General features: G+C 37.0%; 1 protein-coding gene and 1 non-coding gene across 2 annotated transcripts in view; one reads left to right on the plus strand and one right to left on the minus strand.

The window, feature by feature from the left end:
- Positions 1 to 4,121: 4,121 nt before the first annotated feature.
- IFIH1 (interferon induced with helicase C domain 1) overlaps positions 4,122 to 24,806 on the minus strand; it is a 71,744-nt gene continuing 51,059 nt past the window's right edge. The window contains exons 7-17 of the mRNA XM_037523427.2: positions 19,448 to 19,658; positions 18,536 to 18,753; positions 17,243 to 17,359; positions 16,832 to 16,955; positions 15,782 to 16,069; positions 15,129 to 15,388; positions 9,965 to 10,114; positions 8,424 to 8,585; positions 5,342 to 5,532; positions 4,741 to 4,834; positions 4,122 to 4,661 (exon numbers count right to left, since the gene is read on the minus strand). Coding sequence (XP_037379324.1) covers positions 4,482 to 4,661; positions 4,741 to 4,834; positions 5,342 to 5,532; positions 8,424 to 8,585; positions 9,965 to 10,114; positions 15,129 to 15,388; positions 15,782 to 16,069; positions 16,832 to 16,955; positions 17,243 to 17,359; positions 18,536 to 18,753; positions 19,448 to 19,658 — 1,995 coding nt within the window. The 3' untranslated portion in view covers positions 4,122 to 4,481. The remainder of the gene's footprint in view (positions 4,662 to 4,740; positions 4,835 to 5,341; positions 5,533 to 8,423; positions 8,586 to 9,964; positions 10,115 to 15,128; positions 15,389 to 15,781; positions 16,070 to 16,831; positions 16,956 to 17,242; positions 17,360 to 18,535; positions 18,754 to 19,447; positions 19,659 to 24,806) is intronic.
- LOC119256384 (U6 spliceosomal RNA) lies at positions 10,800 to 10,906 on the plus strand. Its single transcript, XR_005127725.1, has one exon. It is a non-coding gene; the product is annotated as a U6 spliceosomal RNA (small nuclear RNA).

The following is a 24,806-nucleotide window of genomic DNA, read 5'->3' on the forward strand; positions in this document are numbered from 1 at the left end:
AATATAACAGAACTTAGTCTATTGCCCTGCACATAAAAAATTATTAAATTATTGGGTCTAGATTTATTATTTCTAATTCAACTGGTCCTACTAAGGCAATATTCTTATCAATTTTCAATGAGTCATTTTTTCATTTATCAAAGCATATTTAAAAATCTTTACTACTTTTCTATGTCCATCCTCAAATCCAAAGCCCAACTCAGCAATAGCTAGTGATTGATGCCAGGAGAATAAATTCCGTTTGCCTCCTGTTTTGGTACCTTTACATCAAGCTGTGTCTTCTCATTCATATTTACTTTTATTCTGCTTCTGAAAGGGCAGCAACTCTCCCTCTACCCAACCTAACCATTTCCTGTGCTCCTGGTTTTATCCTCTCCCTACCCATGCATTTTGCTACATCTCCTCTTTCTCTCTTGATTCTTGCATCTCTCCTTATTTCCAGACTTTCACTCTGCAGTCTGTCAACAGGCTTGAAACTTTGGATCAATCCTCTTTTGAAATTTTATCCCCATCTGTTTTTTACAATGCCATTTAAAGATCATCTATACTTATCACATCCATTTCCTAACCTCCCAATTCACTCTAGATAGACAGAATATCAGACTACCTTGATACAATTCAATTTTCCTTAGTCCAATCATAGTTTAATCAAATAAAGCATATTTTATGAAATTGTTTATGTATTCTAATCATTGGATGTTTTGAGTAAAGACATACATGGCACCCACTTCCCCCCAACCTCCTGCCACCCTGGCCAGACCAAACTCTGATTACCTGGGCACTCTGTCCCTCAGAATATTTATAAGTTATGACCCTTCAGGGCCAGAATATGATTCTTCCCATATGCTCAGAGAGATGGACTTTCCAGAGTCACAAAGTAGTGAGGAATCAAACTGAGTCTGTTTCATTCCAAGCTCGCCCCATAAAAACAAAGAGATGACTCACTATCAACTTCTCCTATAATTAAGAAGAAAGGCACTAACTGAAGAAGACAGAAGAAGGTAACAGTCATTTCAAATTAACTTCGTAACTCGTATAAGAAAATAAATTAATTTTCTTGATAGCTATGACTCAAGTAATTGTTTACCAGATTTTGGAAATGAGCACTTTATTATGTTCAGCATGAGTAAATGGTATTTTCCTTACTCATTCTCCATTCTAGTTCTGAAAACTGGACTTTGCTAGATCCTGGGAAGTGCCATTTGGGTTTTGTCTTTGAAGAACACAGGGATGTCTCCTGAAGAGGTAGCAAGGAAGGGCTTCTAACCATGTGCAAGGTCATGCAGTGGAAAATAATTGGGTGACCAGAAAAGCTTATGGTAAGAAGGTTTGGCAGAAAATATCAAAAATTTTAATAAGCAATTTACTCTGGGTTGAACATTGCTGGCAACTTCTCACTTTATTGTTCTTTTCCATCAGCACATTAATGTGTTTGAATCTTTGACATTTTAGAAACTACATGAAAATCCAAATCCTCTTTGCTCTAGTGTCCAACTGAATCGAGAACATCAGAATATTCTAAGGCATAACACTCTGATGTAGGAACTATAAAAATCCAGAGGGAATTATACTCACCTTTCATAGCATTTTTCACTTTCAACAATTGTGATATGTACTTATCATCCTTTGGAAAATCATTTCTTCTTCACTTCTGAGTTTGCCTCAATGCCTTATATTCAAAATACTTGTATACATTATATTACTGTATTTTAATTTCATATGCTCTGCCATTGTGTCAATTTTTTTTTGTTTCACTTCTTTTCTTCTTTCATTTCTTATCCACCAGGTTAGCCAATGGTTTGTAGTTTGGAAATGCTTGTTGTTTAATTTCCTGACCCTTCAGGCCTTATCCAGCCTGGACACATGACTCTGGGCAGTGTGTCTGTTCTGTGAGAACTCTGTAATGCTCTTAGCATGACATGAGATGTGAGCTATCTTCAAATATGCAATGTATTTAGAAGGTATTTAGCCTACAGCTGATATTACCACAAGTCACTAAGATCTTAAAAGAAAGCAGCCAGAGAGCCAGAAGGATGGACTCTGAGAATGTGAGAGTTGTAAGATAATTTTGATATCATTAAATGCTATTGCTCTTTGCCCAGGAGAGGAAACATAGTCCCTGTGAAATGAAGTTTCTCAGTCACACACCTAATGGAACCCTTTATGGCAATAAAATTCAAGGATTCTAATTCCAAGATGATGTTAACTTGTATAGGGGCTATTCATGGCCTTAAATATCATGACTATTAAGGTGTTTGGTAATAATCAATTGAATTGCTTCAACTATTTCAATTTGGGGGAATGAAATATGTGTACCATACCTTTTAGGTACCACCATGTATTAAGTTTCATACTACTTGCAATATGTATTTTAAAACTTTGAAGAGAAATAACACTCCTTTATTGAAAAAAAAATACTGGAAAACATAGATTTAAAAAACCTGATATTTGTTGACACCTCAAAAACAGTCTACATATGTTGCAGTAGTACATTTAGCTATTTTATGCATTTGGTTTCTTGCATAGTTTCCAAAATGTTCTAGAAGACAGCAATACATTAAATGGAGTCAGCTGGAATTCTAAAACATATTTTTAAGAAAAAAAATCATCTTTTGTCCTCTTGCATTCCCAGAAGTTCTGATTGGTTAATATTCATCTTTGTTTAGATCTTATCAAGAAAAGACTAAGTTACTGCTTGATTGAACTGAATTAATCCATAAAACCACAGAAGACTTTTCTAATTTCCCTGTAACATTTTGTTCTTCCTTAATCATGTCAGGGAACTGTTTCTATGGAGCAAGCCATCTATCGAGACTGGTTAAGTGTGAGTTACAATGGTCAACTGGGCATCTTGACCATACCCAAAGAGGCAGCTTCTCTTCTGGAACAACGTTCTTTAGTGCTGGTCAGTTCCAAATTATCATACTTAATTCAGAAACACTGCAAATGTCACAGTCACAGAGAGGTTACTATTCTGCCTGGGCTGAGGGAGGGACAGAGGTAGAGATTTTTCTTTTCATTCTTTAATAATGTCCAGCATCTGCTCCCTGCTAAGTCCTGTGTGAATCCTGGAATATCCACAACAAAGGTACACTTGTAATACCAGTCTGAATTTAGCCCCCACTTCTGTTGTCAGGCAGTATTTGAGCAGAGTGTTATATTCCTGGAGGAAGGCTGTGGAAGTAAGTCTAAAGCTATCGGCTGCTGCATCTTGATCTTGCTTTTTTTATGGTGCATCATATTTCTTCAAAGTTTTTTTATATGTACACACAAATCAATCATAAAACTGGGCAAGTGATGTGGGAAACAGATTTCTCCTATGTCCTTGAGATTTCAACCTGCTATTATATAAGCCCTGAGAAATCGCCTCACCTTCAGTAGGGGCAGGACCTAGATGATATCATGTGCTCATCACTCTTTTATTTTAAAAAAATATTTATTTATTTATGCATACAAGAACTGGGGTGAAGGCCAGAGATGCGAGAGGTGAGAGGATTCACCAGAGATAGAGTGGGGAACAGAGCGGATCTACTGAAATACACTGCTGAGGGGAGCAGCAGGCGAATCAGGAGAGGTCTGCTGCGCCATGTGGGTAGCTCCCTAGTCTGCCAGCGATCGAACTCATGCTGCAGTGGCTGGCAATAGCTTAATAGCCCTGTGTCTTTAAACCCTGTGCCACCAGGGAAGCCCTGCTTGTCACTCCTGTGGTTGCAGTTAAGATTCCCTCTTAGCAGACTTCAGAGATAATCTGGCTGACCCTGAAGAAGCAAATAGCTGTGCAATGAAATGGCCTGCAAACTGCTTGTGTGGTGAGGGCAGCCCCAGGTGCTGCAGTCATCCCCAGTGGAACACTAGCAAAACAGGAATCCCAGTCACACAGCTGCAAGGAAATGAATTCTGCCAACAACTTGAAAGAACTTGGAAGTGATCCTTCCCCCAGTGTTTACAGACGAGAACATTGTCTGGCTGACACCTTGATTTCTGCCTTCTGCCAGAAGACTCTGCCAGACCTGTGGTCGATAGCATCCATACAGGGATAAAGGGGATTGTTTGAAATCACTAAGTTTGTGGCAATTTCTTAAGCAAAAATAGAAAATAATGAAAATGAAGGCAGATAATAATATAGCCATTTCCCCCACGAAATGGCCCATATAGAGAGATGAACTATTTGCTGAGCTGTATTCTGAAATGAATGATAGCACGGCGATTGCTAGCTTGGCTCTGCCTATACACTCCAGCCTGCTGTCCACAGTACTATAAGCTCCACACTAATGAGTATAATGGGTAGATTTTTTTTAACCCTTGCCCACCAATAAGATGTGTAATTGAGAGAATAATATATTGTCTTCCTCTATAAACAATTCAAAGCAGAGTAATGATTTATTTATTCTCACATTTGTTCTGTAGCACAATGAAATCTTTGATCAAAACCATGGCAAGTGTTAAGATGGTAATATTTGCAAAGAATATTGAATCAAATATCAGTACTCATTATTCAATTTATAATAGTCTGAATAGTCCAGCTGAGGAAATGTAATAGGCAGTTCGACCCACTTTTTGTATTGTTTCTTTGGTGACTTATCTCCGAAAACCACTACAAAATTCTTTATTTTGAGACAAGGCAAGTCTAAGCTTTTGTGTACCATCATTGTTCCCCAAGCCTGGAAAATAAAAGGGAGAATTAAATGCACATTTGATAAATTATTTTGAACAAAGTAAACTAAACTGAACTTTACTCACTTGGCCACATGTTTTGCAGATAATCTCGCCATTTATTTGATAGTCAGCAAACTTCATGTTAAGTGCTATGTTTTCTCTCACAATGTAGCGCTTCCTAAAATGTTCAAGGAGTCAGAATCATCCTCAAGAATTCACAAAAGACCAATAGGCAGCCCATGGGTACAAAGTGCTGGACCTGACGCTAATTGGTGAGCATGCATAATCCCACACCCTACTCTGCTCCTCCTCCTACCTCCCCCAACTATCAGGGAAATGGCCCTGTCCACATACACCTCTCAAAGGGAATGGTGCCTTTTGTGGCTTCTCCCAACTGTTAATTATTTTATATAGACTGAAGTTGTTGGAATATTTGACAATAAATATGACTGTACATAACTGATGTACTTTGGACCAAAATGGTTTTGGATTTTACACATTTCTCTCCCTGTCCCTGTGCAGTAGCTTTAAGAAATTGACATTTGAAATAGGGACATAACTGGGGGAATAAAGGAGAGAAAGTTCTGGAAAATGAGTCTCATTTGTACTATTTTGGAAAGTGTGTACAATACAATCTGCTTCGCTCTTTATAAAGAAACTTAAAACTGAGACTTCCTAGACATACTTGAAATCTAGTGTCATATTGACGTGGTGCATCCCCTCAATTACGTGGATCTCGTTTGCAGAGCAGGCTACCACACTGCAGTTTTTGCAGAGAAAATTTATTGATGGTAGGTTATCCTTGAATTGCTTTGCAATAATTTTCTTGGCTTTCATTTTCTTCTCCATTACACTTTGAATCTGTAATTCCAAAATCTGCATAGAAAAAAAGATATCAAATTTTTCCCTAATAGTTTCACTGAAATGAATCTCATGGGATTCAGAGATCTTAGATAGTTATGAAAATATATACTTGGCCCTTGGTCTGGAGATAAAAATAATGAGGTGATGACCTTCAGGGAAACAACGAATTTCCCACCTAGTATTCATTCTTCCTAGGAACAGAACTATAATTTTATTCTGTGTGGAAACGTGCTAGCTAAATGACTAGATTCCCAGGTCAGTGTCCAGCAAAACTTAGGAAGATGTTGAGGAGGATTTCCAGAAAGTCTCCTGTAAGTACAGACAGCTGACACCTATCCTTTTCCACCTTCTTCCTCATTCTTGCCTAGAGTGAAAATACAGCATTTCGAGTTCTAAAAGCTATCTTTCATCTTGAGAATGGAAGCCAAATACTGAAAGGACAGAGAAGACAGGGATAGAAGAGGCCTGAGCTCCTCATGCCATATCTCACAGCTATTCTGTGGGCCCAGATTGCCCCATTCTTTAAATGAGAGAAGCCGTTAAACCATTATAGTCTAGGCTTTGTGACTAGTGGCAACATTTTCTCATAACAGAAAAAATCTTGTTTATGAGAGATGTAAAACTTGACCTAGGGGCTTTCTAGTGCTCATACCTATACAACCTAGCAGATGTAAAACCTATTTCTTAAATAATTTACCTTCAAATTGACCCTCTGACTGACGACAAATTTATATTAAATTGTGAAGGAGACCACTGTTTTTCTTAAGACCTAATTAATTGTTAAGAAAAACTCTCAGTACTGATGAGCAAAGTTGAATGGTCCATCTCTTTGATACCCTCCCCCTAGATCCCCCAGCTCCAAGTTTCAAGTCTTGATTGAAGGCAATCAAATTTAACACAGAACAGAGAACAAAACCTTGCAAGCAAACTTATGGGCTATACAATAGTTTTAATCAAACAAAAAATAATTTCTTATGTAAATTATAATAATATAATAACAACATATTCTCTGGCCTTAAACATTAAATTAAGGCATTTGTGTAAGATACTTATTGTTCACTGAGCTGATTAACAGATGTTTTGGAATAGGATCATATTCATGTAGGCAATTAAAAAACACCTATGTGTGCAACAGAGAAAAATAAAAATAAAACTAAGGTCAATGTATGGACATGTAAGCTAGACACCAGAAACTAAAGGGTAGTTCTAAAATAGTAAAGAATATAATGTAATTAGAGAAGAAAAAAAACCTTAATAAATATATGGGAGGCATAGCTACAATCAGACTAATTCCAATTAAAAGAGAGTAATTCAGCAAAAGCTATTGGGTCAACATCAGGACAAGTGTCTTAGCTCTTCAACTTGCTCCCAGAAGTCTGTTCTGATTGACAAAACTTTCGGTTCTATATCCATTCTGTATGTGACAGGGAGAATGGATGTCACATTACAGTCAACTTTCACCATTTACCAGCAGTTGCCTGAACACTGCATTGAGAAGGATTCTCAAATTAGAAGAAAGGGGTGTTGCAGACCAGTAGCAACATCTGCTGGGAGCTCTGAGCATAGTGCTAGTACCCCAAATCATTTCCACCTGCTCTGAATTTATCTACCTGGGGCAGTTTTCAGAGGGCAGGTTTCTTAGTCGAAAGAGATCAAAAAGGTAGTTCAATCTGGGGCCCTGAAAGGGAGTATGTCTTGTTTCAGAGATTATGTCAAAAATTTTGACACATAAACCTCAGAACTAGTGTAGAGTTTACCCAAAACAAATAGTCTTGAAACACCGATCTTTGAAAATGTCCATTTGATTCATTCATTTAAGATGTTAAGTATAAGGCAATAACTTTCCAGTGGAATTACTTGGCCACAAATGTTTGATTTGACACTGCACAATGTTTAGTTTGCCTTATATTTAAGGGGGATTTTTTTAAATATAAGTTTGTGTAGAAACCTGGCCAGGAAACCTTGGAGTTGGTTATAGCAATGCACACCAATTTGAAAGCATCCCTTTCGTGAAACTCTATTTAGGGTAGAGCCAATTCCAATGTTAAGAAACTAACATTCACACCCATATGCAAGGGTGTGAATTTTCTTCTAAATGGATTGTTTGCTATTATAGTAGTTACAGTCTTTAATTCAGTGGTATGGGGGATTTCCTGAAATACTGTAGAAATACATTCTTCCCTCACTGCATTCCTCTCACAACTCAAATAACTCTAAGTTAGTAAACTGAGATGCAATTAGACATATTATGTATTTTCTTATCATTCAGCTATAGCCTCAAGGTCATTCCCTCCTAAAGACCTTCCCTCCCTAAAAAGCCATTGGAAATATTCATCTAGCGAGTTATTTCATATTATCCTATTCTAATTCTTTAATATTTTTTTCTAGATAGTGTATTTCTTGTTTTATTTCTATTTATGTTTTCTCCCCTACAAATTTCAACATGTACATGCTGGAACATAAGCTTCATGCCACAGGGGTCTATCTGTATCATTTGTCACCATGTTCTGTTTCTAGAACATTGCCTGATGCACAGCCATTCCATAAAGGTTTCTAAAATGAAAAAAAAAAAACTGTGCTAAACAAACAGACTGGACCAAGATAAAATTACTAGGTTGGGTTGAATGAGTGAGCTGCACTAGTATTTCTGGATCAAGGGCAGTTTAAATTTATATTATCAAAATTCATGGTTAATTCCACTGGAACGGCTCCCAAACAATTTCTGCTCACCATAGATTTGATTCTCTGTATGTGAATCTGAATAAAGCAGAGTTCATCAAACCGAAATTTGTAACTCAGCACAATTTCCGTCTGGAGACTTAGCCACAGAGATACCAATGACAACCACATGCAGACATTTTAAAATGAAAAACTAAATTCAGAGAGAGGGCCAAAAACAATACCTTATGAGCATACTCCTTTCGTTCCATATTTTGAACACGTTCTATAGCTTTGTACATCATTTTTTCTCGGAAATCATTAACTGTTTCACGTTCAAAAACTCCTGAGTCACTGTCGCCAACCAAGACATAGGTGCTCTCACTGGCTCTGGCTCGACCACGGGCCTGAGAACATAAAGAAATGAGGTGTGTGCAATGCTGGGCTGTGCTGTGAACGTTCTCATTTGGGGTCCGAAAAGGTATTTGTTGTTCAGTGTGTTCCAGCCTTCAAACAATCTCTTTATTTTCTGTCAAGTCAGTTTTCCATTTTTGGTTAAGTACTCAAAATGCACTTTAATGTCCAACAGTGTTCTAGAATGATGATGGTTAGGTCCCCGCAGCAACCTTCAAAAGCCCCAATAACCAAATATTGCTCTGCCCAGGCTTCTGATCTGTAGGGCCCTCTCTCAAACCCTGAGAACAATTACAGTGACTTGGACTGAGGAGCTTCACTCACAGAAGGGATGAAAGGCGAGGATGGAAACCTCTGACCTTAATAGCAGGGCTGGGGAGAATACAGCTCTTTTCCTGGCAGACTACATTGTATTTTGAGCACATTTTCCAGTGAAACCATGCTAACATGGTAATACTGACATTCTATAGCCCTGTTTATAAAACAACATTTAGGTACATTTTGAGTAACAGAAAATTTTGTGACCTAGTGCAGAAACCCAATTATCACCTTTAGTGTTATTTTCATGAAAAATACATTCTGAGTAATAATCCACAGACTAACAAGCAATTCCTGAAAAACAATTGCTTCTTAATTTGATAACTATAGGGTTATCTTAGTCTTCCCAGACTTCCAGTCAAGGACACAATTTTTAATTTATTTATATATATATATATATATATATATATACACACACACACACACACACACACACACACACACAGACTTTAGTTAATTTGTAGGAAGAATAAGTATGTTTATCAATCAGTCTGCAAACAGTATGGGTAAGAGAAAAATTGAAATTGAATGAAAATTGGAATATTTCACTCCTTTTTCCTTTTTTCATTTATAAATCTGTTCTCTGCCCCCTACATTTATTATTAAAAACACAAAGAAACTTACAGAAAATTTGAAAGAGTAAGGGAGGAATACGAGGAAGCAGCAGGGCTCCCTAAGGTTGGGTTTGTTAATTTGTCAGACATTTGTGGACCCCGCAACTCAGATTCCTGGCCCAGCTGGGGGCTCACAGACATGCTAGAAATCAGGAGGCAACTTCTGACTCTGACAGATGGGGCCAGAGTCGTGTCCCTAAAAATCTTAGGACACAGAAATCATAACCAAAGAGGAATTGTTTAAAAATACAGCAGGAAGTTGGTTGTCATATGAATTAAACAACAATCTAAAAGGCACACAGCTCTTTAATATTGCTCTTTTAGCAGAAAAACAGATTTTTTTTAAACTGAAGAGAAGCTTTATGCTGTTTTACTAAAAGAATAATTTAAAATAAGAATCCTGAAGCAAGAATTAATATATCAGAGGTATGTGAATGTACCTGGACCATGGCAATTTCATTAGTGACGAGGCCATACCGGATAACAATATTACATTCTTTGATATCCAGACCTTCTTCTGCTACTGTGGTAGCGATAAGCAGATTTATTTTTCCTGTGCGAAATTTACTAATGACTTCTTTTTGTTCATTCTGCAGAAACATTTTAATAAATTAAATCGTGTGATGCTAAACACATTAAATCTTCTAATTAGAAGAAATAATAAATTACAACTGGTCAGTGTAAATCAAAGGATTAGATCATACATGGATTTGCTGCCATCTGTTTTTGGCATTGAACAAAGACATGATGGTGAGACAACATTTGATTTCCAATCTGGGATTACTGCACAATAACAAAAATATTTCCATCCTCCAGTCTGGAGGTGGAAAGACCATCATTTATGCCAAGGAAGTGAATTGATGGACAACTTGGGAGGAAGAAAGAAGGAGACATTTTCAGTTAGAAGAGGAAAAGGCAATGAGAAGCCAGAAGGGGTTTTGTTTTCACGTCATTAACTTGAGAGTCTTTGAGAGACTCTGAGAATAAGATACAGTGACACTTTTTAAAGACTACTGAGTTTTGAGTCACACTGAAAATATATACTGTAGATTGCCTTTGGATACTTTAAGAATCATTCAAGCAATGAATGTATGGAACATTCCTTAAAGGGTATGTGAGAAGTTGAAAACACTGGCAACTGCCAGGGTGAAGACCCTGAAGTCTGGAGGACAATGAAACACCCTCTAGCTTTGTAATTTTTACTGAGGTAAATATGTTCTGTCCATAGGATGACATAAATAAAAAAGAAAGAATAAGTTATTAAAAACAATTTAAGTGCTTGCTTCGGCAGCACATATACTAAAATTGGAACGTTAGAGGGACGATTAGCACGGCCCCTGCGCAAGGACGACACACAAATTTGTGAAGTGTTCCATATTTTTCAATGGAATACTACTCAACAATCAAAAAAGATAAACTCATGCCATTTCAGCAACATGGATGGAGCTGGAAGGGATTATGCTCAGTGAAATAAGCCAGAAGGAAAAAGAAAAATATCAGATGGTTTCACTTATGGAAAGAATGTAGGGGGACCAAATAAGGGATCAGGAAAAAATAATAACAAATAAAAAACCAAAATAAATCAGTGACATTCTGCAGGGGAGGGAGAGGGATCAAAACAGGAGGGGAGGGGAAGAGCACAAGGGACTATGGTGATGGATCATGGGTGAATTGGTGGTGGGAATTTTATGGGGATGAAATCTGAGAGGAGAAAGCAAACATTGTACAAAAATGAACATGATGTAAAATATATATTAATTAATTCAAAAAATATAATTTAAGTTATTTAAATAAAGACATCTGAGTTTTTGAAAGTCAATTTAAGTAAAGAAATTAAGTATGCATTCTTGGTAACCCTTGCAAAGGAGACATGGGTGAGCTTAAACCTATACTAACCCGGAGAGGGGTGACTTATGTGCATATCCACTCTCATCAAAGCTGTTGATCTAGACAGCCTTTGGTGTATTGACTCTATCTCTGCCCCTAGAGATGAAGCAACAATAAGACTGTTGGTTCTGCTGCCCTTTTCCCTTCTTCTCAGAGACTACATATTTGACTCTGTCCTGGGGAAACCTGCAGAAATCTCTCGTCCTTTCTAGTCATCTCTCGTAATTTCTCCCTTTTGACTCATGTCCACTTAAAAAAAACCTTAAATGTCCTTGGATTTTAGTAGAAGATGTCTGTGCCTGGATTCAAAGTTATAACTTTAATAGTGAAAATTTCAAACAGTGTTAAACCCTCAAATCACAACAACTAGATGCCTAACTTCTTTCCAATTGAGTCAGTCATCTCAATTTACAAAGTGAGGTTTGAGGAGTATGCAAAGGGTTATGTTTATATTTTGGCATGCAGTTCTCAAGATTTAAATGGATAAAGAGCAAAAAAAAAAAAGTAACCTGAAAATGTACTTTCCATTTGTACTCCACCTCTCTTTAAAGAACAGCTGCGGTCACATACAACCAAGTTAATAATAGAAAGTTAAAAACAGGATCAAAAGTGAAAGAGTTTGGATATATTACTTGTAAGGATTAACACAGGAGCTGTGAGAAGGTGGTGGCAGAGTGAAAATGCTGGGCTCGCCTCCTCCACATACTCATAGCTAGGTTACAGCAGAACAAAGTCAGTAACTCTTGAAGGAAAAAAAGATGGTTGTAGTATATAAAGGCCTCTCACACAAACAAAACCTGAAGGAGTTTGCCAACGGTATACCTCCCCTACATGAAATGTTCAAATCTAAATCAAAGTGAATAAAATCTAAATCAAAGTCAATAAAATCCACAAAAATTAAACATGGAAATAAATAGAGGCAGAAAACTAAAGACAAAATGGTAGTAGCAGAGACCCATATGTCAATAATCACTTTCAGTGTAAGTGGACTGAACTCACCAATCAAAAGGCACAGACTGGGTGGCTGGATCTAAAATCAAAACTCAACTTTCTATTGTCTCCAGAAGACCCATCTAAGCACCAAAGATAAACCTAGTTTCAAAGCAAATGACTGGAAAACAGCTGACCCCAGAAATAAACCCACATTTATATGGCCAGTTAATCTACAACAAAGAAGCCAAGAGTATATATTCAATATTAGAGAAAGTAAAGTCTCTTCAATAAATTGCTGCTGGGAAAACTGGACAGCCACATGCCGAAAACTGAAACTGAACCATTCTCTCACTCCAATCACAAAAAGTAACTCAAAATGGATTAAAGATTTGGATTTAAGACTGGAAACTATAAAGTCCATAGAAGAAAACAAGGCAAAGCACTTCACAACATTGGTTTCAGGGATATCTTGGGGACTCAACTCCAACAGTAAGGAAAACAAAAGTAAAAATAAATAAATGGGACCACATCAAGCTTAAAAGCTTTTTTACAGCAAAAGAAAATATCATTAACACAAAAAACACATTCCACTGAATCTGAGATGAAATATTTGAACATTATACATCAGACAAGGAACTTATATCCAAGATCTACAAAGAACTCATACAACTCAACAAAAAGAAAACAAATAACCCAATCCAAAAATGGAATAGCTAAGTAGGCACTTCTCTAAAAAGACATGCAAGTGGACAACGGCACACGAAAAAATGTTTAACATCACTTATCAGAGAAATGCAATTCAAAAACAAAGTTAGATACCACCTCACTCCAGTGAGAATGGCCCATATAACAGAAACAAATTTTGTCAAGGATTTGGAAAGAAGTGTGGTACACTGTAGGTGGGGATACAGACTGACCCAGCCCCCAAGGAAAACAATATGGAGGTTCTTTAAAATATTAAAAATTAGATCTATCATATGATTAACAATTCCACTCTTAGGTTTCTACCTGAAGAATACAAAATTACTTATTCAAAGGAATATATATATATATATATACACATATATATACACATATATATATAATCTTAATGTTCATTGCAACACTATTTATAATAACCAAGTTATGGAAACAAACCAAATGTCCATTAAGAGAGCAGTGGATTAAGAAGATGTATTATATATACACAATGGAATACCACTGAGATATAAAAAATATGAACTCATCCCATTTTTGACAACATGGATGTAAGTAGAGGGGATTATACTAAATGAAATTGTCAGAAGGACAAAGACAAATACTGGATGATTTCACTCATATGCAGAAGAGGTGGGGGAGGGAGCAAAGGAATTGATGAAACTAAACCAAACAAACCCTAGCAAAATGACTGCCTAACTGAGGCTACTAGAGGGGATGGGAAGGTGGGAGTAGGAACAAAGTGGGGAGGGGGAGCCAATAGTCTAGAGTAAAGAACTATGGGTTCTTTGATGTTGGGGTTGGTGAGGTAACATACATCTATGGAGATGTGAATCTGTTCTCCTAAATCATATATGTGTTGTAAACCAATTTTACCTCAAAAAGAAAAAATAATTAAAAATAACAACACAGGGGCTGTGAGAAGGAAATTCAATTTTGCATGCACTTTTCCTGTCAGTCAAGGCTAAAAGGGAAACATTACATACTCAAGCTCTCCTTTGTTCAAAAGAAAAGCAGTACTTAATCTGGGATAAATTTTAGAGGCAAACAACTTTAAAATGAGTACATATAGAGAGTATATTAAGAGTTATATTGGGGCCCCCCCCGATGGCGCAGTGGTTGAGTGCTGGGCTGCGAGGCTGCCCGCAGCCTCTGCAGTGCCGGTTCAATCCCGGCCGCTGGCGAGGGTCCTACATGGCACGCAGACCTTCCCCTCCGCAGTGTATTTCATCAGTCTGCCTGTTCTGTTCCCTGCTCTGGCTCTGGTGAATTATTTCTCTCTCCCACACTTCTGACTGTACCCAGTGCTTGTATAAATAAATAAATCAATCTTAAAAAAAAAAAGGTATATTGGATAATTTCAAGAAGACTTTTTTCCTAGCAAATACTAAAACAGATTTAATTTGTTCTATTGGTCTAAATGATTATGACAATTACAGAATGAAAATGTCCCTTCATCCCACAAGCTTCAGGATTAATATGACCTAAAGAGAGCATTCTATTCTAAAAATACATCATTGTTTAACCCATGCTTTCAATGTCTATAAATCCTTTATTTCTTCTCCCAAATTTTTTTATTGTGCACACAATAACTTGTATAATGAAATGAAAACAAACCAAAACAAAAACTTTAAAAGGAAAGGAATATTGTTCACAGTCCAAATATCTTACATATCAATATTTTAATTTTTTTCAAGCTCCTTTACAGGTCTCATCCCATTGAAAAGCACATTTTATGCAGTTCTAAATATAATGCACATATTTTTGTTGGGATTTGACTGTTCCATTTAATCTTAAAATGTAACTATTTTTCCATTTTGTTATTAGACTTAAATTTCAATCATTTTGCAAAGGAAATTCAATTTAAAGAGATCCTTTGAGTATGGAGGGAAAAAATGATTCTTAGGACATTGTTTAGCCCATCAAATACACAGATTAGATTGCGTTAAACTCACAGTATGTTTCCAGAATGACTCATTCTGTAAAATTATTTGTGAACTGGTGAGAGAATTGATTAAGAAAATGCTACAGTTAAATTGGGAAGAATAACAACAACATAAGAAAATAAATTTAAAAGGAAATGTATACCTGTGTCATAGGCTTAAACTCACTGCTGTGTCCAGCTCCAATCAGATGGTGGGCTTTGACCCCTACTTCAGCAAATTTTTCATTTTCAGAAATCCACTGGGAAAGCGCGTATGCACTTTGTCGTGTTTTTGTGAAAATTATTCCTCGTGCTGATTCTTCAGTCCTTGTGTATTGTTCCATTATCGTGTTTCTTAACTTGATCAGCTTTTCATTTTCATATTCTGTTTTTTCAGCCAGTTTTTTCAAACTCCTTTTGTTGTCTTTAAGAAATAATTAATTAAAATTAGCAACTAATGTGATTAATTACACTGAAAGATTTTTTGTAACAAGGAAATAAAATGTGATTCAACTACCGTTAGTCTTGTGCAATATCTAATCATCAACTCAGTTAATTTAATTAATTTATTTATTTTAATTAAGAGATAAATTGATTGCAGTCATTTTGATAATAAAACCCTATGAACAAAGGGACTGTGATCATATAACAGATGGCTAATGTGGTCACATTAAAAAAAAACCCAATATGAGAGGGATTTCTTTTTTCAAAATGATATTTTGAGAGGAACTTTTGAAAAATTCTTCAAATAGAAGTGGGTTCAGGTTGAAATGGTAAATGCATGAGACAATGTGATAAATATTATGTTGACTCTCACCATAAAATAAAGTTATAAGAAATTTATCTGTTTCATGCAGTTTCATAAGTTTCTCAGGGTTGTCTTCATCATGTCCATCTTTATTACCATCATCATGGCCACAGTTACCACCATCCTCATCACTGTCACTTAGAACTATAAACTTCTTTTGTTTCTCATCTTTATAGAAAGTTTTGAGGTGATTATATGCATCAATCATGCGGATCGTGTCATTAATTTGTAAGGCCTCATTGTACTTCCGCAAATGTTCTGCACAAACACGGTCTCTGCGATTTCCTTCTTTTGCAGCTGTGAAAGAATATAAGTATAGTGAAATGACCATAGAACATTCCCCTAAATGTGTGCTGAGGTCCTGAACATATTCAAGATATTGACTCCAAAATAGGCTTCCTGGGGCCTCTCTGGTGGCTCGAGGGGTTAAGACACAACCTATGAAGTTATCCACGGCCACTGCAGCAAGAGTTCCATCCCCGGCCACAGAACTACCCACATGGCACTACCCCATTTTGCCCACTGCTCCCCTCAGCAGTGTATTTCAGTCAGTCTGCCTGTTCTGTTCCCCACTCTGTCTCTGGTGAGGTGAATCCTCTCACCCCCCACACCTCTGGCCTGTGCCCCGGTTCTTGTATGCATAAATAAATAAATCTTTTTTAAAAAAAGTGTCATGGCTTCTAAAAGGGGGCAAGTTTTTCAGCTCCTAGATTTATTGCCTGAACTCTGCATCAGCAGAATCCATAGCTGAGCCATGCTGACTCTTAAGAATGACATGAAAAACATAGATGTGTTTGCATTTGGAGACAGGACTGTTAAATATTTACCTTAATATTTTAAATGTACAATATGTGAACGATTTTGGAGATAAAGAAAAAAAAACATGAATTTGTGTGTCTCTCCCTAGATAAGGAATTAGCACTTGTTTATCCTTATTCTACTCAGAACACAGAAATTCCATTTAATATTACATTTGCTTTCTGTTTTCATGGGAATATATGACATAGCAGAATTTTGGCATAAATACAGAATAAACCATTAGGTTGAAACACAAGTTACCTTTTTTTTCCATTTGAATGGCCCATTGTTCATAAGGTTGAGTTCCAAAATCTGACATTGGATTCATTTGGCAAAAACTCTGAATTTGTGTCATTATTTCTAGAATCTTGTCTTTAAAAGGATCCTAAAAAGAAATTATACACTACTTCTTATATGTCTGTATTGTTCAAGGAAGAAAATTATTAAAATGATTTTAACCTACTAATAAATTTGATTCTGAATTTTTTGGGGAATGATTCTTTTTTTAATTTATTTTTGTCTAGACAAAGCAATTAGTTCATCTCTGATCATCACATGTACATTTCACTTTAAATTTAAAATGATATTGCTTGAATAATAGGTATAAACTAGTCTTTATCTCTTTCAATGTGTTATCACTAATCAAATAAATATAAGATTTTAAGCACATACTTTTCTAGGGTCATCTGCAATTTCAAGCTTTTTGCATGGCTCTTTTATTTGGTCTTTGAGTTGAACAATATTTTCTTTCACAGTTTTAATGGTAAATGCATCAAGATTGGCACATATCTGGAAGAGAGAAATTTTTTCAATATTCAAATAATTATTTCCCCAATTCAACTGTTCAGTGTTGATAATTCTTTTTCATGTGAGACATAGGTAGCATTACTTGCTAATTACAGATTTTTACTGTTGTTTTATTGTGGATCTGATAAACTAATAACCAATTAACATTTGTCCTAATATTAAAAAAAAAGTTTATAAATCAAGTTGGTGGGACAATTTCAGAAAAAAAGTGTACTTATTTTCATTTTCTAAATGCCATTTTCCAACTGGAAATCGGGCATGAGAAGAGTATAACAACTTGCAGAAATCTGCAGAGAATAGCTCTGAGATAATTATAGTGCATGGGGGTATATAATTAAAAGGGCCTTTTGACATCCCTGAGTCACATTACTATCCTCTTCTTTAACTAACACAAAGCAACAGTAGGACCTGTACCTCAAACTCATAAACCTGGACCTACATTGAAATTAGTTCATCTCACTAATAGTAAATTATATATTGGAACAAATAATTGTGCCTCTGTCTACACTACATGATTTTCACTGAATTCCATTTAAAGTATGGCACTCAAATTACAAATGCAATTGTTTACAAATGCAGTTGTTTTGGAGACAATATACATTTTGGGTCACATTGGATTCATTTAATACTTGAGATCAACAGTTGTATGTGCTATTGCCACTTTGGGGTAACTAGCAAGTAATATATATTTAATTAAATAGTCTTATAGCTCCAATATTGCGTTTAATTAGAATTATCTAGAACCTAAGAATCACGTAGAACAACAGAAAATTTGCAATTTTGAAACTTATGGAGTATGAAAATCAGAAGTTTTCAAGCATATTTCTGTATCAAATAGATCATTAAGTTTAATGATAGAAGTAGATATTTAAAAGATGATATTTCATTTGCCACAACTTTTCATTAATTATATCAACTCTCCATACCTTTGGGGATACTGTTCCATATCATAGATATTTATTAATGTATTTATTTATTAAGGCATATAACTGTTTTGTAGAAGATTGAGTAGATTTACCTTAGCTAAAGGAAACATCACTTTATTGATGATTGTGGAACACTCCATGATATGTGGACCTAAAAACCCAGAAGCACCAGCATTCACCTCAGCTTTGGGTTTTTGTTGTTGTTGATGTTTATATGAAGTTAATGACTTACTTTTAAAATGTGCTCCTCAGCTTTGGCTTGCTTCTTGGCTTCTCCAACACCAGGGGAGGCTGTTAGTCCCAGTATCTGAGGCAGAGGAATCACTGGTTTGCCTGCTTTTTCAAGCGTATTGTTTCGCAATTTCTGTTCCAAATAGCGCCTCATGATGTTATTATAAACTGCTTCTTTGTTGGTGTGGTGGCATTCATCAATGATGATAAGGGAAAAGTCTTAAAAGAAAATTCAAATGGTTCATTTATCCAGACCATCAAGACACAGTGGAAAAATTAAGTTAGTTGATTGAGATGTCACTGGGCCATCTTTTTTTAGGCACAATAATGGCACAGCCTCTTTTGACTTTTTAAGCAAGAAATGTAACTATACTAGTCACCTTAGTACAGAAATTCATACATATCAATCATGCAATGATCACCATTAAATTTTATGCCCATTTAATTGATGGATTTTGGAATTCAAACCCTGACTTATTTCCAGAAATTCTTGATAATACTTTAGTTCTTTAATAAAATTAATTTTAAATTGGAGGGTTTTATTTTTATGTCAAATGAAAACCATACCATTTAAACAGGGATAATTTTGTTTTAGTTTTACATTGCATTTATTATTATAAATATTATCATGATTATTTGTATTTCTCTCCCTATATATAAAGAACTCGTCAATATCTAGAAATAAGTCAATATGAGTGCTTGATTTAGTAATGTATTAAGTGCTTGAATTAAAAATGTATCAAACTGTTTTCTCAAGGAAGCAGAGCAATTTAATAAAACGCAAGCAATGCAGGACAATCTAACCTAAGTTAATCCTTTCAAAATCAACATTTAAAACATTGGTTAACTAATACAGCCTCTGTTACTATCACTTATTATTACTTATTTTTCAAAAAGAAATACTTCAACCAACCTGACAACTGGACACCAGCATCTTCTCCTTTTTCTGAGTTTACAAGTGAGTTTTCCAAAATTTGAGCTGTACTGATAATAACATCACCGAATTTGACAACTTCTGGAAATGATATTTTCAACTGAGTATCACCACTTATTCTCTTTATAATGTACCATTTCTTCAAAAATGGATTGAACTCTTTGCGGAAAAGCTGTTCAACTAATGGAACCTTTAGAAATACCAAGATTTTTTTTTTAAAAAAAAGAGGGAGAGAGCATGGTTAAAGCTAAAGGATTATTGATCAAAAGCCTACTCTGTGCCAATCTTTAACAGAAACCTTTACGTTACCAGTTAATTAAGCATAACAACCTATCCATCATTCCATTCATTCAGTTGTCAATAAATATTTATTGAATGCCTACTAAGCGCTGACACTTTGGGTCACAAAGATATTTCCCTTACATTGATCATGCTAAACCAAACCAAACAGTTATTACAACACAATGTAATTATTCTCCCATAGGTATATATACCAAGTATCTGCAAAGAAGAAACAACTGACTGCTCAAAGAAAGGGTTTAGAAAGAATTTTAGATTTGTAAGCCCTGGGTTAGTGAAAAGATCAATCAAAACTAAGGTTGGAAAAGAAACAGATTTTGAATTTCCAGAGCAGGGACAGTTTGTAAAGGACAGTTAATATGGGAGTATTTTCAGTTTAGCACAAGAGCTCCCAGGACCCTTTTGAGTTATATTGTACAGTTGATCTACTCCTGTTATTTGTTTTGGGATTGGGCCAGGGGTAACACGATGAAAGGATAGGAGGGAGCAGAGAACCACAAATGAAACTGTAAGTGTAACAGGGTGGTCCCCAGGAAAGGGGGAGGTTCCCTGCCCCACCCAAGGGAGGGTGGAGCTGAGCAGGAAGAGGAGAAGCTGCAGAAGAGACTGAGGAAGGAAGGAAGCAGGATGGAGTCAGAAGGAGACCTGGAGGAGGCGCATGGAGCCTAGAGACACGTGAAGAAACTGCGCTTGTCTTTTGGTCGTGGACGGGGTGACACAGATGTGGGTGAGACCCATGGGGAGGTGACAATGGCAGCTTTTATCTTGATGTTGATTTTGCTCTTTTCCTTCCGGGCTTGTCTGCTTGTTTCTGACCCTTTGCTGTGGGTCCCCACTGGAAGATGCTTTAGACTTGTGGCAGGCTTTGGGGCCTTGCTCTGGGCCAATCCCATATGGATGGACTTTTACCCACGAGGGGACGGGTAACTTTGGGTGCTTGATTTAGAAACTAGACTCTTTGCCTTTCCTGTATTGTTTCCTAGTTTTATTAAAGTTCCTTCCCATTAAAGTCTCATGTTTTGTGTTGATGAGGCGGATGGCAGAACCCATTTAGAATAGGCAGGTTTGCGGGGTTTGGGCTGCCCCTCTCCCTGTCCTATAACAGATTTTAAATCACGTTGGGCGCCAAATCTGTTATAGGACAGGGAGAGGGGCAGCCCAAACCCCCGCAAACCTGCCTATTCTAAATGGGTTCTGCCATCCGCCTCATCAACACAAAACATGAGACTTTAATGGGAAGGAACTTTAATAAAACTAGGAAACAATACAGGAAAGGCAAAGAGTCTAGTTTCTAAATCAAGCACCCAAAGTTACCCGTCCCCTCGTGGGTAAAAGTCCATCCATATGGGATTGGCCCAGAGCAAGGCCCCAAAGCCTGCCACAAGTCTAAAGCATCTTCCAGTGGGGACCCACAGCAAAGGGTCAGAAACAAGCAGACAAGCCCGGAAGGAAAAGAGCAAAATCAACATCAAGATAAAAGCTGCCATTGTCACCTCCCCATGGGTCTCACCCACATCTGTGTCACCCCGTCCACGACCAAAAGACAAGCGCAGTTTCTTCACGTGTCTCTAGGCTCCATGCGCCTCCTCCAGGTCTCCTTCTGACTCCATCCTGCTTCCTTCCTTCCTCAGTCTCTTCTGCAGCTTCTCCTCTTCCTGCTCAGCTCCACCCTCCCTTGGGTGGGGCAGGGAACCTCCCCCTTTCCTGGGGACCACCCTGTTACATAAGGACTGCCTGGGAGAAGGGATGTGGGGTGAAGGAATGAACTAGAATAGCTTTAGTGGCTGAGCAAGAACTTGGCTAAAAAAGTGAAAACTTTTTCTGAGATAACTGGCATTGTCTAATGTGTTGGCATTGAGCTGTGTTGTGTTGACTTGAAGTAATTAATCCACCGTATCTTCAAATTTGCTAATAGGTCAATAGGAAAATCTTCACGAAGGCTCTCACCACTAGTAAGACCATCCCTGGAACTGGGAGAGTGACTCCACTGAGAACATGAAGGCCAGGATCGAGGGTAAGGGAGGCATGACCCCTGACGAGCAGATTCTCATCTCTCAGGCAGGCAGCGGTAAAATGACCACATTCTTCCTGACTGCAAAATACACCTAATCTTCTGTCAGAGGAGCGCCTGTAAGTTCCTAAGTCTTGCATGCCGTTGCCTTGCATCATAGCCATCTGCCCCAACTTAAGTTCATAAATTAGCATTTTCAGTAATAGCTAAACCTGTTCAATGTGTTAACAAAGGTTTGGCTTCTTGTTAGGAAAAAAACTCAACTCCCTTCCCCCCCAAAATAAGACAGTTCTTTCTGCTGACTTTGTTTATCAGTGCCTTGTAAAGATGAATTGACAACACAATGCTACACATTACCAGCCATTCAGAATAACTCCTGGATTAAGGACAAAGAATGACTGAGCCTTCTTATCTTAGGAGAATTTACACAATGGAAGCCCAGGTACATACAATGTGGCAAATAGATAACTAGCAAGAAGAGTTTCAAAGGTAAGCATCAAAGAATACTCATTGTATTCCTTATGATGTAGTAGCCTGAAATGTAATCAGTGGCACCCTTTCCACTGCTCTGCCCATCATATGTTATTCATCTTTTCACTTGAGGTGAGAAATGAAAAATAAGTGAAAAGGTGATCCCCATGGCAGGAAAATAGTGTATGAAGAACATTGCTTTTGTATTATTATTTAGTAAAATGAAGGTTTCAAATGCAAATATGGAGGAGGAAGTGGAATCAGAAAATCCCAAGGAAGCAAGTTGGACTTAAAATTAATAACCAGGCCTCCCTGGTGGCACATGGCACAGCCATGTGCTATCCACAGCCACTGCAGCACGAGTTGGATCCCTGGCCAGGGAGCTACCCATATGAAGCAGAAGAACTCTCCTGTCTTGCCTGCTGCTCCCTTCAGCAGAGTATTTCAGTAGATCTGCCTGTTCTGTTCGCCATTCTGTCTCTTCTGGCCTATACCCCAGCTCTTGCATGCAAAAATAAAATAAATCTTAAAAAAAATAAAATCAATAACTAGGTTTGGTAAATAAAAGAACATGATATAATGGAAAGAACAGTAAGAGTGGTTACTTTTTAATTGCTTTATAATTTTTCAGTGAAGGATTTAGTCTATCTGCCACAAAATTGCCTGAAGGGCTTGGAAAATACAGACTCCGGGACCCCACCCCAAAACTATGAACAAAATCTTGAAACTGAATTTTTATGGGCTTCCAATGTGATATTAAAGTCTTTAAAATTTGAGAATCATACTCTTCTCTCTTCCACAAAGTGGTTTCTCATTCATTTTCCTGGAATTATTATTTTCAGTTTACTCATACAAGGCAAAGAAAATAATCTGAGAAAGAAATCAGAAAGAAAAATTCTGAGGAAGAAAATGGAAATTAAATTTAGTGGAAAGAGAGCATGATCCAGAAGAAAGTAAGTCAGTTCTAAAAACAGCTGCTCAGACTACTTGCTTATTGTGTGACCTTGGACAAGTTACCTGTTCATCTCAATTCTCTCAATTTCCACATTAATAAAATGAGAATAATGTCAACCCACAAGAGAGTTGTTGTAAAAGTTAATTGAAATAGAGGTTGACACACTGCCAGTACTCAGAAAACTTCCTAATATTTCACATATCTTTTTACTCTAATGGTGGAGTATGGTGGAAAGCGACCAGTTGACTTCAGGGAAAAAAGGTTCAAGTCTCAGATCAGCTGCTTATTGTCTGGATAATCCCTGGCAGGCCAATTAAAGACTCAGTCTCAATTTTCTGATGGGTAAAATGGGGATATTTATGGTCCCTCAAAGACAAGCTGTGTGGCATTAATGAGATAAAAATAAAGTATAATAAAGTGTTGACTTAGATTATGAGTACACATCACTCATTCCCTGGACTGCAGATTCCTTGAGGATGGGATCTACATTTTTCTTTAAACACCCTCATGCTGCTGAATGATTAAGAATAGCTATACCATGGAGTGACAGTCACCTGAGGTTCTGCCCACAAAGGGTAAGTCAAGACCTTCCAAAGAAGTAGCATCTTCTGCTCTACAGAACAAAAATAAGTTGTGGCAGGAGGTAACAGGTGTAGGAAATGCTGATACTCACTCTGGGTGGTGTTGACGTCCTTTTGAAGGACACAGGGAGAGCCAGATGCAAGTCTGACATGGCTAATTGGGAGTGTGTGGTCCTCTTGGAGCCTTTTCCTGAGATGTGACAGAGTGCCTGCCAAGACTAATCAAACCCAACTGCTACCCACTTCTGCTGAATCATATGGGGCTGCATTACAGCATCTGAAGGAACCTGGGATTTATCTCTTGTGATGTTGAAGCCCTAGATAGGAAATAGAAAGTCTGGGAACACAGGTGGTGTTTTCATTTTTCCTGCATTTGAAGGCTATAAGTTTGGAAAGGATGAAGGAAGGGAGATGGAAGCAAATGGTGTTAGAGTATAGGATTTTTCTTTTCTAGATCAAGGGTTATAATACCTTGTTATTGGGATAAACACAGAATGCAGGTCATGTTGACTAACTAGACCAGAAATTTTCTGACACAATCAAAAAGAAGTAGAGTTGAAATTACTTTAAAAATTCAAAGAAATAGGATAATAAAGTAGTGATGACATAGATGGAAAAATTAGTGGAGGGATTTTCCATAATTCTTGGGGAAAACAATAGAGAAACAGATCAGGAATCAGTTTTCTGTCCTTGAATGTCCACAGTACAATGCAATGAATGTGAATAGTTATGAAGGATAATTTAATACGTAAACATAGCTGTGAATTGTGGGCTCATATCAATCATCTAGAAGCAATGGGATGAAAGATTTATGATCAGAATATGACATTAAGAGGAGTTATTATAAAAAGGAAGGTACATTACACTTATAACAAAACATGAAACTTGAAATGGCCTATCAACATAAAAGATATGAAAAATAAACATAAGTATTGTATTTAGGGTCAAAAGTTAACTACACAGGGCCTCCCCAGTGGCGCAGCAGGTTGAGCCCAGCGCTGTGAAGCTGTCTGCAGCCTC

Source organism: Talpa occidentalis, unplaced genomic scaffold (genome assembly GCF_014898055.3).
Source record: "Talpa occidentalis isolate TD23 unplaced genomic scaffold, MPIMG_talOcc4v2.1 talOcc4.3, whole genome shotgun sequence".
Classification (NCBI taxonomy): Eukaryota; Metazoa; Chordata; class Mammalia; order Eulipotyphla; family Talpidae; genus Talpa; species Talpa occidentalis.